The 17,595-nt window shown below is 35.1% G+C and overlaps 1 protein-coding gene across 1 annotated transcript in view; it reads left to right on the forward strand.

Moving 5' to 3' along the window:
* LOC106883822 (putative neural-cadherin 2) overlaps positions 1–17,595 on the forward strand; it is a 140,937-nt gene that overhangs the window by 98,880 nt on the left and 24,462 nt on the right. Inside the window, exons 21-27 of the mRNA XM_052967328.1 lie at positions 3,140–3,337; positions 5,017–5,131; positions 7,816–7,991; positions 10,020–10,243; positions 11,178–11,449; positions 12,586–12,949; positions 15,722–15,940. Of these exons, the coding sequence (XP_052823288.1) occupies positions 3,140–3,337; positions 5,017–5,131; positions 7,816–7,991; positions 10,020–10,243; positions 11,178–11,449; positions 12,586–12,949; positions 15,722–15,940 (1,568 nt within the window). The remainder of the gene's footprint in view (positions 1–3,139; positions 3,338–5,016; positions 5,132–7,815; positions 7,992–10,019; positions 10,244–11,177; positions 11,450–12,585; positions 12,950–15,721; positions 15,941–17,595) is intronic.

Below are 17,595 nucleotides of genomic sequence, written 5' to 3' on the forward strand. Positions count from 1 at the left end.
TTGGAGGCACCACTATGAAAGGTTGCTAAATAAAGAGAATGAATGTGAGAAAGAGTCTGCCGAATGCCGACCCGACAGAGGGACCAGCTATCCGAATTGACCTTGGTATATAAAGCAATTAAGGGTATGAAGACAGGGAAAGCCCTTGGCCCATCAGGAATCACCACAGAAATGCTCAAAATATCTGGTGGTCTTGGCTATAGCCTAGTCACCCATATAGTCAACCACATGGTACATGGAGTCATACCCAATGACTAGTGTAGCAGCACCGTAGTCAATTGCTACAAAGGTAATAGTGATGCTTTAGATACAAATAATTACAGAGGTATCAAGTTGTTGGATCAGGTTATGAAGGTCATGGAGAGGGTCATAGCCCAACTAATTAAGGAGAAGTCAGTATAGATGTGATGCAGTTTGGGTTTGTGCCAGGGAAAAGCACCACTGATGCTGTATTTCTGGTAAGACAGCTGCAGGAGAAATGCCTAGCCAAAGATAAACCTCTGTACCTGGCTTTCGTTGACATGGAGAAAGCCTTTGGCAGGGTCCCTCAATCCCTCATTTGGTGGTCAATAAGGAAACTAGGAATAGATGAATGGTTAGTGAGAGCTGTACAAGCCATCTACAGGGATGCTGTCAGTAAGGTGAGGGTTGGCAATGAGTACAGTGAAGAGTTCCGCGTAGGGGTCTTCCAAGGATCAGTCCTCAGCTCCCTCTTATTCATCATAGTCCTCCATCAATAACAGGAATTCAAGACAGAATGCCCCTGGGAGCTCCTCTATGCTGATGACCTTGCTCTAATTTCTGAGTCACTATCAGAACTAGAGAAGTTTCAGATGTGGAAGCAAGGATTAGAATCGAAGGGCCTTAGAGTTGAACTAGTTAAAACCAAAGTCTTAATAAGTAGGAAGGCAGACAAACCACAAATCCCTTCAGGTAGATGGCCCTGCTCAATCTGTAGAAAAGGCATAGGTAGAAACTCTATAAGATGTATCCAGTGTAAGCTACCAACACATAAGAGGTGCAGCAATATCAAAGGAGGGCTAACTGGGAAGATAGTTTTTGTATGTGACAAATGCTCAGGAGCAATAAACTATGAAAATGTGCAGAGAACAGCTTCCATCACATTCCAGGGAGAAAAACTAGATGTAGTTGATTGCTTCCATTACCTAGTTGCCCAAGTCAGTAGCGGGGTGGATGCTCTGAAAGTGTAGCTGCTAGAATAAGAATAGCCTGGGCAAAGTTCAGAGAACTCCTACCTCTGCTGGTGACAAAGGGCCTCACACTTAGAGTAAAAGGTAGACTGTATGATGCATGTGTACGGACAACCATGCTACATGGCAGTGAAACATTGGCCATGACTGCTGAGGACATGCATAAGCTAGCAAGGAATGAAACCAGTATGCTCCATTGGATGTGTAATGTTAGTGTGCATACACGACAGTGTAAGCGCCCTGAGAGAAAAGTTGGACTTAAGAAGTATCAGACATGGTGTGCAAGAGAGATGACTGCGCTGGTATGGTCATGTGTTGTCAATGGACATGGACAGCTGTGTGAAAAAGTGTTTCACCCTAACCGCTGAGGGAACCTCTGGAAGAGGTAGACCCAGGAAGACCTGGGATGAGCTGGTGAAGCACGACCTTCAAACATTAGGCCTCACCAAGGCAATGACTAGTGACCGAGACCTTTGGAGATATGCTGTGCTTGAGAAGACCCCAACAAGCCAAGTGAGACTATAACCCATAGCCTATCCCAGTGGTGTATAACCAGCCCACTTATGAGTACCCTTCATTCATTGATCAATAAACTTTCCTTGTGAAGACCTGTTGAGGCAAGTGAAACCAAAATCACTGACATGGTCAATGACAGTGCCATCTGATTGGCACTTGTGCCATGGGAACAATGAAAACACCATCCAAGCATGGTCTTCCTGGGTCTACCTCTTCCACAGGTTCCCTCAACCGCTAGGATGTGGCACTTTTTCACACAGCTATCCTCATCCATTCTTGCCACATGTCCATACCAGCGCAATCGTCTCGCACACCACAACTGATGCTTCTTAGGTCTAACTTTTCTCTCAAGATAGTTACACTCTGTCGAGTATGTACACTGACATTACACATCCATCGGAGCATACTGGTTTCGTTTTTTGCAAGCTTACGCATGTCACGGCCATGTAGCATGGTGGTTCGTACACATGCTTCATACAATCTTCCTTTTACTCAGAGTGGGAAGCCCTTTGTCACCAGCAGAGGTAAGAGCTCTACAGATACATGGGTATATATATATATATATATATATATATACACACACACGTACAGGTGTGTGTGTGTGTATATATATATATACATACAAATATGTGTGTATATATATATATATATATATGTTTAGATATATGTATATATGTGTACAGATATATGTGTGTGTGTGTGTGTGTATATATATATATATATATATACATACAGATATGTGTGTATATATATATATATATCTACATATACAAGTATATATATTTATATCTATATATACATGTATAATAAACACATTTTTACCGAATGCGAGGAAATGCAACTCTCAAAGCTAGCCCCTTAAAAACAGGCTAAACTATAGATCATGATTTCGTAGTTATTGTAGTATTATGCAACTTCTACTCGTCAGTATAGTATGGTCAAGACACATAGAAATAAACAGAAAATCAACATACCAAACGAACACCTCGTGTATCCAGCATAGTACATGGAAGATTGTTTATCCCTACATATCTATGTAAGTGGCGGGCTTTTTCGAATTTCATCTCGGTACATGTGTTTTTGTTTTGTTTTTTTCAGAATAAATTCAGCATTGAATATATTCTGGTTATTTATTACATTAATTCAATAATAGAATGAATTCTTTTATAAGAATTTATTAAGTAGCTAGTGTGAAAAAAACCTCATAAGGGAAAAATCCATCATTTATTCCCCAAAATATATTTATTTATATAAGAGCATTACTATACATGAATGCCTTACGCTAAATTACAAGAGATGAGGTAGTAGATGTGTGTATAACATAAAAATTTCATGGTTCCAATCGAAGTATTAGACCATGTGTCTATTGATATTGTGTCATCTGTTAAATGTGTGTGTATTTCTCTTTACAGATGCCCAGGTCGGTAAAATTAGCTCTTTAAGAATATTTGACAGAGAAGTTAAGAAATATTATGACATGCCAATTGAGATGGCTGACAATGGTGAGCCTCAGATGACAGGCATAAATTATCTTCGTATTGAAATTGGTGATGTCAATGACAACAAACATGGGCCTGGAGCAAAAGAAATATTAGTTTATAACTACAAAGGTTTGTTATTGCCGTTATTTTCTATTGAAAAACAAGCGTTTTAAAATAAAGAACTGTATTTATTGCATAATAACATTATCACAATTCTATTGAATTATACTCTTTGTTCCAATTAATTTTGAAAATAATGAAATATTTAGTAAAATAACTTTTAAGATGGTTTTGAGAATCTAGTTCAGCATAAAATTTCAATGGGAAGTTTTAGTTTGGATCACTTTAAAACAAAGTTTTTATCATAGAACCAAAAGTGGTCTTCAGAGGTTGCTATCAAAAGGGTAAAGTTCAATTTCATTATAATCCTTAGGAAGTAGCTAAACCCTTTGTTACCATATTTCTACTGAAATCCACTGACTTTGTTTAAATTAACTTAGAATATAATAAACTATTCAGTAAAATAACTGTTATTAAGTTGGTGTTTGAAACATGATTTAACATAAAACTTTAATGAAAGGCTTCAATTTAGGTCTCTTTAAAAGCAGAAAGTTTTTATCATAGAACCAGAAGCAGTCTTGGATTGGTTGATATCAGAAGGGCTATGTTCAATTTCATTATAATCCCTTAGTTCTGGTCCATTTCTTTTCCCATGTTGCCTGTAGTTATTAAAAAAAAGGCACGTACTACTGTTTGAACACTTGATGACACTTTATAAATAGTGTGTACACGCAAAGTAGCAATGATAAATTACTCAAAATAGTATTCACAAGGTGTCTAACTTAAATCAGTCATCACATGACTCCAATGTATTAATTAAACATACACTTTCTAATTATGTACACTTGGATTTTAGCACAACACAACACTACTAAAGATTATTTGCTTACACCTAGAAAGTATGAAAAATGGCTAATATATCCTTCAAACTTTGCTTTTGTTACATCTATTCAAACTCCAAAGAATTCCTCTTAACACATGGCTGTGATACTCCCCAACTACTCCTGCTCATTGTCAGAGATGCACATGTTGTCAGCCACTAAGAGACATGTTCAAGTGGTTTTGCTTCAGAAACTTGGTGCTGAATATGTCTAAAATGTAATGGAAAATAGGTCAGTTTCAAAACATTGATGTCCAGGCTCTCAAAGTTTGAAGGGAATAGTAGTCATTTCCTTTGATTTCTAGATAGATGCAAACAGGAAATAACACTTACTGATCAAAGACAAAAAGAAATTATTTAAATTTTGTTACACAAATGCAATCCATCTATAAATTTTATGTGGTGGACCGAAAGATTTTGAGTTCAATCCCCACCAAAGGTGGCATTCGCAAAAACAGAGGAATCCCTACCTAGGTGGGCCTGACTCCTTTAGAGTGTCATGAACAGGCCAAAGTACTAGTTTGACAGTCCTGCTGCTGAAAATTTCTCCTGATCTCCACTTGCCCCATAATGAGTTTCTACCCACTATTATTTTTTCAAAATCTCATTTATTAAGAACTTAGCATTAAATAGACTTTATTCTCTTGAATTTTTCTACATGGTTCTTTTTTGTGTATTCTCATCTTCCCATTAGATAATGAGCAGAGAAGGTACATTAGTCTGTCAGTGTCTAAACCTCCTCAAGGCATCTTCTGTTTACTGCATCATAAACTTTTTAATCCTATTAATCTTGTTGCTCTTAACTTTACACAAATGCTATACACATAAACATGTGTGTGTATATATATAATGTTCTGCTTATTTTTAGGTCATTTTGGTAACTTCCCAATTGGCAGAGTGCACTGTGAAGATTTAGATGACTGGGATAATGCTGACAAGACATACACTTTCTTGGGCAATGTTACACTAGCTGGTTATTTCAAGTAAGTCATTAAGTTATATAATAATTATTAAGTAGGATATTATAAAGTAATTTGAAGACGTTTGAAGACTGTGACCAAGTTTCATTTTCTGTTTGTAGTTTCTTACTTTTTTAGAATAATTTTTGTTTCAGCATTGTCATATCCTCATCACTATTTTTAACATCCACTTTTCCATGCTTGCATGGGTTAGATGAAATATAATGAGTTAGATTTTCTGTAGCCCTTACTGTTACCAACCCTCACCTGTTTCAAGTAAAGTATTATTTCCTTATGACTAAATATGTTTCCATGGAAGTTTGGAAATGGACATCACTTGTAATGACACTGATGCTCATTTTCAACTTTCATGCAATGTCTAGACAAGGAGACAGTAAAACATACTAGCTGTGATTGTGTGGTTGAGAAGCTTGCTTCCCAACCATGGGCTCTCAGGTTGCAGTCCTGCTGTGTGGCACTTTGAGCAAATATCTTCTACTATAGCCTTGACTAAAGCTTTGTAAGTGGACTTGGTAGACAGAAATTCTGTGTGTGTACACCCTTATTTTGACATCGCCACTATACAAGTAATATTACTCATTTCCAATTTTCCATGAAAAACATATCAGGCTAGAGTAATATTACTTTGTTTGGAAACAGGTGAGGTTTGACAAAAAGAACTGCATATAGCTGTAGTAAAATCTGCCTCAGTAATTTTTAAGTGTTTACAATTCTATCTTTCAACAATTCTTTTCATGTAAGCATGAAAAGTAGTTAAATGATAATGATATATATCAATTTCCCATGTACTAAATCTACAGCTTTGGTCATCCTATAGTATAAGACACTTGCCCAAGGTAACTGAACCAGAAACCTTGTGATTTCAGGTTCAGCCTTCATAACAACACAGCCATGTCTTCACATATTGTTCTTAGTTAATTTCTTACTCCAAATATATGAAATTATATATTTATGGAATCTTAATAAAATAGGTACAGGTCTGGTTGTGTGATAAGCTTCCTTCCCAACCATATGGTTCCAGGTTCAGTCCTAATGCATGGCACCTTGGGCAAATGTCTTCTACTATAGCCTTGGGCCAACCAAAGCCTTGTGAGTGGATTTAGTTGGTAGAAACTGAAGAAGCTAATTGTGTGTGTGTGTGTGTGTGTGTGTGTGTAATGTATTGGGTCATCCTATAAATAATGCAGTTTTTTCAATTGCATGAACTAAAAGTTGGATGGGGATAAACTACCTGCCTCAACTTTCTATTACATCAGGTAGTAATTTTACCATATATTTATTCTTAATGCAAGTTTTGAAGGGTGCAGTCCAATTTTAACAGGAGCATATTCAGCATATTTTACTTTATGAATTCAATAAAGGCAACAACACAATGGAAAGTGCAAGGAATATTAATGCAGTATATGGGGATCAGACAATATGCACAAGCCAGTGTCAATGGTAGTTCCAGAAATTCTGAGCCGGAAACTACAGCCTAGAAGATGAGCCTCATCCTGGAAGATCTGTATAGCTTGATGAGGACATCCTGCAAACTCTGGTGGAACAAAATCCCATTGTAACTGTTGAGGATCTAGCAGAGAAGCTTGGATTTGGTCATTCGACCATTCATCGACACCTGCGTACCATCGGAAAAGTCAGCAAATTGAATCAATGGTTTCCTCACAAACTTTCTGAGTTTAATCACGTGCAAAGAGTGAATGTGTGCTCTTCTTTACATGAACGAACCATTTTTGGACTGAATAGTGACTGGTGACAAGAAATGGATTCTCTTTAAAAATGTTGGGTAGGGAAAGGAGAAACACTGGCACCCCAGGCTAAAGGTCTTCACCGACATAAGATGTTGTTATCTGTTTGGTGGGATATGAAAAGTTTAGTCCACTTCGAGCTTTTAAACTCAAACCAAACAATAACAAAGATCTACTGTGAGCAGCTTAAGTCAGTGCTAGAAGAAAAACGACCATCTTTGGTTTCAAGACAAAAGGATAATGCTCGGTTACATACAACAAGGATAACATTCCAAAGGCTGGAGCAGTTTGAATGGGAAACAATGTCCCACCCACCATATTCACCGAACCTTGCCCCATCTGATTATCATTTATTCTGCAGTCTTCAAAATCGCTTGGACAGAAAAAATATAAATTCTGTAGACAAGGTCAGAACAGTACTGGAGGAGTATTTTTCATCATGAGCAAGTGGATTTGGAAGAGAGGCCTTGCAAGTCTACCAGATAGATGGAAGAGCATTGTAGAAAATGGAGAGTATATTTTAGATTTAAAAAGAACTTTATTTATCTTAATTTTGAAAAATAAAAGAAAAAACGTATTATTTATGGGATGACCCAATATGTATGTATTTGTGTGTCTGTGTTTGTCCCCACTACTACTTTACAACCAATGTTAGTGTGTTTATATCCCTGTGATTTAACCAGTTTGACAAGAGATCAATAAAATAAGTACCAGGCTTAAAAAAAAAAGTAGTGGGGTCAAGTGATTCAACTAAAATTCAAGGCAGTGCTTCAGCAAAGCCACAATCTAATGACTGAAACAAGTAAAAGTTAAAACATTGATAAAGATAAAATTATTTTGGTTGAATACATTTAATGAGTTCTGAAACTGTTTTAAATGTATTATCTCTTGATCTAAATGGAATATGTACACATATGATGACCATTTTGTTTTATTTTTTAGACTCCTTACAAATGGAACTATTATAATGACTAAAGGAGTTCCAGAAAAAGAATATTTCTTCCAAGCTAGTGTTTATGACAAAATTTTTAAAAACACAGAAATTTGTAATGTTACAGTAAAAATCATAAGTCTTTCTGAAGAAGCTGTAAGGCGTTCTGGTTCGACGAGATTCAAAGGTAAATAATTTTGTTCCATTACTGAATGTTACTTTTGTTAAACAGCCTAAATGTACTGAGAAAACAAAAGGTTATGACATGATAGAAGCAATGAAAAACTTAGGCAATGTACTTTTTTTATAAATAATTATAATCATCATTATCCTATCTGCCGCATAGTTTGATGGAACCGTATAGGTCAGGAGGACTGCCATACTCCAATGTCTGCTTTGGGAAGAATAAAAAAGTTTTTAAATTTAAGGTGTTTGAAATGAAATATATTGTTGTGCAGTGTTACATGTAAAATGTTACTAATAGATAAATTAGGGAAAGAAATCTGCTTGCTTTCAGATTTAAAATTGCATAAATTGGCTATGTATTGTTTTAATAAAAAAAAAATTATTGCTTAGGATTATATATAATAAGCAGTTAATCTCTCTATAATAGTTTTTATTTAACCCATTAGCATCCAGATTATTCTGTCAAATGTAATTCTTATTTATTCACATTGCTTTGAATTAATCAAGCATTATTTCATAGCTTTGAGATTTTGACATAGTTGTTTATTTTTACAATGACATTGTAGGGTTTATGCAATAAGTTGAATCTGGCCAGTTTGAACATAAAACTGGATGATTATTTGGGCCTGATTTGGGTTAAAGGGTAAGAAATAAGAATATGCAATGCATTGAAGATTTGATGTTGGAAGTGTAGTGTAGTGTTGAATTGGAACAGTTGAAACAAGCTGGTTATAATCTATTGGTTGTACAGTGATGTGTATTGATAAAATGTCTTGTGTTGATACATAGCTAATGTGGCTACAATAGAATAAATATGAACTGCAAATAGGTATTGAAAATGAAAATACTGTGATGCCCAATGTAAACAAAGGAAACCGTAAAATATTTTAGTGAGGCTAGACTTAAGGAATTTAAGCCTCAATAACATTGAATAGAGAATGTATAGAAACTGTCTAGTTTCAACTCCATTCACCTTAATGTCTTTTTTTCTTTTTCTTTTTTCTTTTATTACTGGAGTTCTTTTAAATTAATCTCTAGCTTTTATTATTGCTAGTTTAAATGATTTAAATTGTATTTAGTTTGAAATCACTGACATTAAATCATTGGTGAGTTTCTACATTGGCCTTCAGTTTATCCAATATTAGCAGTGTTTCTCTTCAAACGCTCAACTGTCTTATGAGGTTAGTAAATGGATCTTTGCCAGAGAAATATTAAGTTGTTGAATCAACCAAACTACCTGCTTGTTAAATTAACATATAAGTGGTTGAGTATTCCACAAATATGTGTACCCTTAACACACAATTTTCAGTCAGTATCAGCAAAACACAATGCACCAAAGCTGAATTTTTTAATTACAGGTACAATCCATCCTATGGATTCCACACAGTTTCAATCTACTCGATTTTTCTCACAAAACTTGGGTCAAATGGAGTAGATGATAAAAGATGTTTGTCCAGGATGTCACAAACAGGAATTGAAACTAAAATCATGTAATTACAAAGTGAACTCCTTAAACCATTCAGCTATTGCACCCATTTTTACGATAGTGTCTACTCAATAAACCATGTCCAAAATATTTTTTAAAAAAGCACTTAACTGATTGTACCCTCTCTGAAATGTTATTGCTACAACTAAACAGACATCATAGTTTGTACTCCAAAGAGGAAGGACTGGATGTAATAGTCAGTAAAGAGAGTAGACATAACATGGATGGTGGGAGGAGGAGATACAAGCAAGTCAGGAGTTTCTAATGAGGAAACAGTTCGTGCTCCTCTCAATAAGCAGGCTGCAGGGTACGAGTTCTGCTCAAGCCTTCCCAGCATTCTCACCTCTCCTATCATCACTATGCCATGGGTAATTTGTCCCTTTTAAAGCTGCATACATGGATCTACTTTGTATCTTTTATGTTATTGATTTGTATTTGTGTGTATATTGATGGTATCGAAATAATTTTTTTTTCTCTTATGCTATGAAGCTTTTAAAATGACTTTCAACTGTTGATAATTTACCATTTGTTTTCTTTCCACAGATGTCACACCCAGTGAATTTATTGAAGAAGGTCCTAATGGTAGTGCATACAACAAATTTAAAAATCAGCTTGCTACTATTCTTGGAGTTCCATTTGAAAATGTTGATGTCTTCAGTTTAATGGAAAATGAGAAAGGTTATACAGATGTACGGTACTCAGCACACAATTCGCCATGGTACACCCCTGGAATGACTAACGGTGCTGTAGCAGTTAACAGAGCAAAGGTACACTATTTGCAGTTTTTGTTTCTCTCTATCAATCCACCTTTGTCGTTCCTCAATTTTTCATCCTTCTATTTGATTTTTTTATTATAAAGTCGGTCTTTATTTTCAGTACATTATTTTTTCTTCACTAAATTTAAATATTTCATGGGGTGAAAATTTGGCATTTCCAACACTTGGAGATAAAAAAAATGAAGAGTAAATAACCTGTTAAGTTCTTCCTATTTCTTACTAGATAACTAATTCTTGGAATAACTCGGTATTTATGTTGTCTTTTTTGTTGCATTTTTTCTGACAAGTTCAGCTTCCTCATTAAATTTACCTTTATCTTATTTAACCTTTTAGCATTCAAACCAGCCATATCTGGCCAAAATATTTAACCTGTTTTATGTTGAAACTGGCCAGATCCAACCTCTCATCATTGAAATCTCTAAACTACAGCACTGCATAATTAATTAAAAACAATGAAAATAAATAAATTCTACATTTGACAGAGTAATTTGAATACTAAAAGGTTAAACTTAACTGAAGCAATACTTTCTACCACACACACAGCCCCATAAATCCAACTGACAACTATGTTATTACACTTCAGTAAATTTGCCCAGATTTGTAGTAGTTCTTACTGATGACTACATACACCATATCTTCAAAAATAGTTAAAAATTAGCCAATGTACCCTAATATTACGGTTTCCTGTGGTGAAATAATCTCATTCTGCTAAAGTATATTGAATTTTCATAGAATTATTCAACAACCTCCCTCCTTTTGCATGTATCTTCATACTCTCTCACACACACACACACACATACCCATTCTGAAACAATAAGTCCTTACCATATAGTATATTTGTCATGTGGATGCCATCTACCATTTCAGTTGAAGTGTGTTGTCGCTAAATATCATTGACTTAATCTTAAAATCATGTTTCTAATAGATTGCTACAGAAGTTGGTTACCAAATTGATATGGTGGATATAAATGAATGCATTGATGAATACTGTGATGCTGGTGGCTGTACAAACAAGCTTATCATCAAAGATACTCCAGTTCTGATAAATTCCAGTTCAACCGGTATGGTTGGTGTAAACACAAGGGTTGAAGCTGATTGTATCTGTGGAGCTCGGGATTTCAGTCAGCCTGTACAGTGTACACCTGACTACTGTTACAATGGGGGCGTCTGCGAAAAGGACTACTTCCAGGTTGTCAAGTAAGATTAACTTTTATATATTTTGTTATGTGTATATATAAAGGGCAAGGGCAAGGGGAGGATAAACGCAATGAAAGTTTAGGGTAAGTAAATATAAAAACAATGTTACTTGAAGGATTAGTATAAGAACAATTTTGCTAGAAAGGTTATTAAAATGATATTGTTGGAATGATTAGCATAAAAATAGTATTGCTATAGGGGTTAGTATAAAAACAATATTTTGTAGAAAAGTTAACACTAAAACAATATTGCTAAACAGTGAAAAATAAGAGTGTTGACATTTGTATGTGAATGAAGGAAGTTTATCTCATTTTTTTCCCCACTGTCATTAAGATGACCGAGATAATGCATCTTTTTAGTGATACAGATTGACGAAACTATCTAAATTGTGCAGGGATCAGTTTTGAATTTCATTCTTTTGAGTGCAATAAGATAATCATCAATAGTCCTATGTGGAAGAATTTCAATGAATACCCACTAAAATCTTGGTTTCATGCCTTTGAGAAATTATTTTGTGCCCATTAGTGGCTGCAGGATTATGGTAGTCAAATCATTGAATAATAATCTTTATTTGGTTTGTCCTAGTCTTCTGCAAGTTCCACACATAGAGTGGTACTTATAACAAAACTAAAATACAGTGAAAAAAGACACTTATTCCAATATCCAGACTGACAAAAAAAAATCTTATTGATGTTAGGATAAAAAGCAAAAAAAAATTAGCAGGTTCAAAAATGGTGTTGATTCTGTTTTCTTGAATTGTAAAGTTTCTGCAAACCTTACATTCTTCAATGCTTACAGCCCCAACATACTCAGTTGTTTCTGTCAAAATATTGATAATGATGTTCTTAGTTTTACTTCAAGTTTGGTTATGTTATAATCAAGTGTTATTACAACTTACTGTCTTTTGTGATTAGTTGTCCTTTATGCCTGTTATCATGACTTGCTATTCTTTCCCTGTTATCAACTGCTCTGACTGCAATGGACCAGAGATGGCAACACAATTTACTTCCAGCTACAGTATTATCTCTTCATTAAATGGGTTCAAACTGTAAAGGGAGAAATATTTTTATTTAAGATTTTTATGTATTCCAGAATTATTTTTGAAGTATTTTAAATTTTTGACTTGATCATTTCAGATGTATTTGTCCACCAGGTTTCACTGGACCAAGGTGCCAAGTAACTGGGATTAGTTTTGAAGAAAAGGGTTATGCTTTGTTTTCTCCTCTAGAACAGTGTGAAAATAGCCGCACAAGTCTAGAATTTGCCACTTTACAAGATGGTTTACTTTTTTATAATGGTCCTGTAACAAATAAACCAGATAATTCAGAAAGAGACTTCATACTTCTAGAATTAATTAATGGTTACCCTCAACTCAAAATTGACCATGGAACTGGAGAATTAACCCTCTCTCTGAATGGAAAGGATAAATCTAATAAGTTGATTATTAACAAAGTCAGTGATGGTAAATGGCACCGTGTTGACATCATAAGAAATAAACAAGTAAGTTGTGTTTTTTTGTTTTTTTTAAGGTTTTGTGGTAGGGGAAATAATAGTAAAACAGTAATGTAAGAACAGTCATAGTCTACATTCAAATCTTTCGGTGGAAATAAACACACTAAAATATTATTCTAAATTCTTTGTATGCTTTCAATAATTCCATAAAGTAATGTATCAGATGTAGTCGATGACTGAAAATGATGTAATGTCAATTTCATGCTTTGATGAATATAGAACAGTAAAACAGTGCCAAATGTTTGCTTAAAGTATTGCAATTCTTACTTTGAGCTTTCTGTGTTATGTATGTCATTTTCCCCCTTCTATTCTATCACTGTCCAAAATGCTCTCATGGAATGTGACCAAATGAGGTTTATTTCTCAACATGGTCCCTTTGCAGTCCATACACTTCTTCCATCAGTGTTGTAGTGCTTGGTGAAGAAGCTTTCATCCTGTTGCTCAAAAAAGTCATCAACTGCTGATATGACATTATCATTGCTATACTGCTTCCCAGCCAAGTGATTTTTTTCATTTTGGGGATCAGATAATAGTCAGATGGGGTAAATCAAGCCAATAAGGAATGTGATCAAGCAGTTCAATATCAGTCACACACGGCAGCCATTGAAACCAAGGATTTGTGTGCTGGAGCATTGTCCTGATCAGACAAGACCCCTTTCATCGGTTTTCCTAGACATTTGGTCTTGAAGGCCTTTCATAACTACCTCAGCAAGTTGGCTTAGTACTTTGCATTGATGGTGTGACTCTTTTGAGAATAATCAATAAACACAATGCCTTTTTCACCCTAAAAAAACTGAAGCCATCGCCTTCCCTGCAGATGAAACAATTTTGGCCTTTTTTGAAGCAGGTGAGGAGGGATGTTCCCACTGCATAGATTGTCTCTTTGTCTCTGACTCAAAGTGATGAAGCCAACACTCGTCCTGAGATAGGAAACCTTCAAAGAAACCAGCTGGGTCTGCTTCAAACAGTGTCACATTTTCCTGTGATGTATTCATCTTGATGTGATTTTGATCAATTGTCAAAAGATGTGGCACCTACTGAGCAGAAACCTTCGTCATGCCAAGTTCATTATGCAGAATATTCTCAATTCTCTCATGGGATATGCTTATAGCATTGGCTATTTGATTTATAGTCACTTACCTGTCATCCATTACCATGTGGTAAATGCGATCAGTATTTTCTTTTAAGGTGGCATTTGCAGGATGTTCTGACCTTGGATCATCTTCAAGACTCTCCCTTTCCTTCCTCCTAAATTCTACCCATTTTTGCACTGTTAGTAAAGCTGGAGCATCATCCCCGAATGTAGCAAACTGTCATCATGAATGCTTTTGAGGGCTAAACCCTTTTTCTGAAGGTATTTTATAATGCCACAATGCTAAATTTTGTTCATTTTCAAGAGAATTTACTACTAGTTACTTTTGAAGTATTCTTTGAACAGTCAAATGTCACCTTACCTCAAAAGAAACAATACAGTTATTAATGAGAATAGTTGAAAATTATGCAAGCAAGACTTCACTACTTATAATCAGCCTATAAACCTTTCAGCCCACCCTCGTAATTGTTAGTATTAAATGATTTAGTAGAATGTATTCTCTATCATACATAACTTACATCAAAAGTCACTTGTAATTTGGTTCTGCAGTTGTCCATAATTAATCATGTTTAACTATTTCATTTGTGTTCAACCTAACATTTGCTTGCAGATTTCATGTCACTTAATTACTAGAGTATTGTCCATCATATGATGGCTAACTTTGGAGATATACTTTTCTGACTATGGGTAAGATAAGGAAATATGGCATACATACATAATCATACTTTGACTCTTAACAAATTTCTTGATGCTTTCAAATGAAAATTATTCATTACCTTAAAATTAAACAATTTTCTCATTTGTATTATTCCTCCTATAACTCCTGTCATTTACTCCCTCTCCTCATCCTTCTATCACAAAGCCTAATATATGCACTTATCCTGCATCTCTTATGTTATTCTCTCTGTATCTCTCTTTCACTTTCCCTTCTTTATATATGATGTGAAATACGACAGGAGAAATCAACCAGCTAACATTATCAGCTATTACTATATAGAGAATTAAAATTTCTTCAGGCTCATCTACATGACTTATCAAGGATTTTGAATATTTTATATTTGTATACAGTTTCTCTAAATATTATCACTTTTCACTCTTGTTCCATGATGCTTTCTTCCTTGTTGTCAGTCATAATGTAGAATCTAATTTTAGGATTTTAAAGGTAGCTCTTCATACAAAGATGATTATAAGTAATGGGGTAGTGGAGATGTGTGTACATCCATCAGTGCTTCAGTGAGTGATTCTTAGCCAAACCTACTTTATGAATCCTTGATATTTACAGACCTAGCTCCATATAATGCATAACTTCAACACGTAGCACTATCTGAGATCTCACTGGCTCTTTAAAGACCACTAATCTACAATCAGACATTGATTCTCTTTGGGATGAAGGTGACACTCACAGTAGCTGCTTTTGTGTATCTTTATATTTTCGGTGACATTCTGAGGATTTCAGTTTTCCATTTTTCTTAAACTTATGTAAAAACATTGAATGAAAAAAGTAAACAAGAAAATAGATTTGATAGACACAGTAAATACAATTGCTTGTTCAAGACAAGAAACTTATTTTCAATAATATTTTGCTAGTTAGAGACTAGCATGTCTGCTCAATATTCTTCTCTACCTTTCCACTTTATTCAACTTTACAACTGTTCATTATTTTCTAGGAGGTTCGTTTGATCCTTGACCACTGTTTTGATGCAAAAGCTGATGATCGCAGTCCTTGTGAAGTGAAAGGCACTACTCCTGAAGAAAATATATATTTAAATACTGTTGACCCTCTTCAAATTGGTGGCATTTACATGGGAATGTCAAGTATTAATTATCCCAACTTTGCTTTTGATAGTTTTCTAGGATGTATCAAAAACTTTATACACAACAGCCAGGTTAGTGAAACATATGTAATTTTCACAAGTGTTTTGAATCTTTGTAGAGAGTGCAGCAAAAAAACATCCCAAATTCACCATTCTTGATAAATGTTTTAGCAGCAAACACATTGTGCACCAGTCTAAACCATGATGGTAACTGAAAAAGAAACAGTAAAACATTAGTTACTTGACATCATTACCACCTGCCCATCTTATCTAACACCACAGCAATGGCTGTGTAAAACATCAGAGTTTTTTTCCAGAGTGCATCCTGAACATTTGGTTGACAATTGTATCTTGTCAATAACACTACACCAGACGTTAGTCCAATTGGTTATAGATATCATGGGGAAAGTTTTATAACTGACTGTCTGCTATGCTCAGTGCTAAGCTATGTAATGTATTCATTTTATATAACCAAAGACAGATTACGAGAGAAAATGCATGTCGGAACCACACTGTATAATTGCTTCATTAGCTTGCAGTATTGTTCTATTCTTTGTTAAAAGATCCGGAAAAGTGGTAGGGTCACTAAGTATTCAAATCTCCATGCAAATATGTTAATGCTATGAGGCTGTTAAACAGGAAAAGAATTTCAGGAGATAACCATTGACAACCAAAACAAATTCCTTATATTTGAGTTTAAAGAAGTCTTCTAAATGGCCAGTGTCTGTTATTTAACAAAATAAAGGAAAATTTTATAAAGATAATGCTGTTTATGCTTACACAAGAAAATGGATATAAAAACATTAGAGTATTAATTTTCAATCTTTAACAAATATTAGTCTGCAATCTGACAAGTTCTTAAAAAGTGGATTATGCTATTGTCATGGGAAAGTCATCTAGCAGAACCCATCATTGGATAGAGAGAGAGAGAGAGAGAGATATATATACTTTGTTGCTTAGACCAGCTGATCTGACTGCATTATCATCATCATTTTAGCAACAACTTTTCCAAGCTCACAAGGGTTAGCTGTAATTTGTTGTGGCAGATTTCTACCAGACATAAGTTTCATAAACTACCACTACCACACTTGAAATGTACCTGTTAAAACGCTTTGTCTCGATTTGAATATACATGAAGGTATTTTCTGCAAATGTGCTAAGCACTGATGCCAGTCATAGTTTAATCAATAATGTAGGAGCAAGATAAATGCAGTAAAAATAGGGGGGTTAGGGGATCCCTATTTAAGCGATCTTTCAGAAATTGAACCTCCTTACAATACTCCCTGGGAGTTCATGGTATGAAATTCATTGTCATTGTTCCAATTTGGTCACCAACGTCATGTATTTAGTTTAAAATGCAATAAGAATATGGGGGGTCAGTGGGGCCCCAATTAGACGGCCCTTAAAAAAATAGACCCCCTTAAGACATTCCCTGGGATTTAGGGGAGTTGCTGGTTTGAGTTTCATTGTCCTTGCACCAACAGTCTAGGCGGAGTTAACGAACATAAAAACATAATGACGGACAGAACAACATCACTTAAATTTATAATAGGATGTGTGTGTATGTATGTATATCATCATCATCATCATCATCATCGTTTAACGTCCGCTTTCCATGCTAGCATGGGTTGGACGATTTGACTGAGGACTGGTGAAACCGGATGGCAACACCAGGCTCCAGTCTGATTTGGCAGAGTTTCTACAGCTGGATGCCCTTCCTAACGCCA

Source organism: Octopus bimaculoides, chromosome 4 (assembly GCF_001194135.2).
Source record: "Octopus bimaculoides isolate UCB-OBI-ISO-001 chromosome 4, ASM119413v2, whole genome shotgun sequence".
Taxonomy (NCBI): domain Eukaryota; kingdom Metazoa; phylum Mollusca; class Cephalopoda; order Octopoda; family Octopodidae; genus Octopus; species Octopus bimaculoides.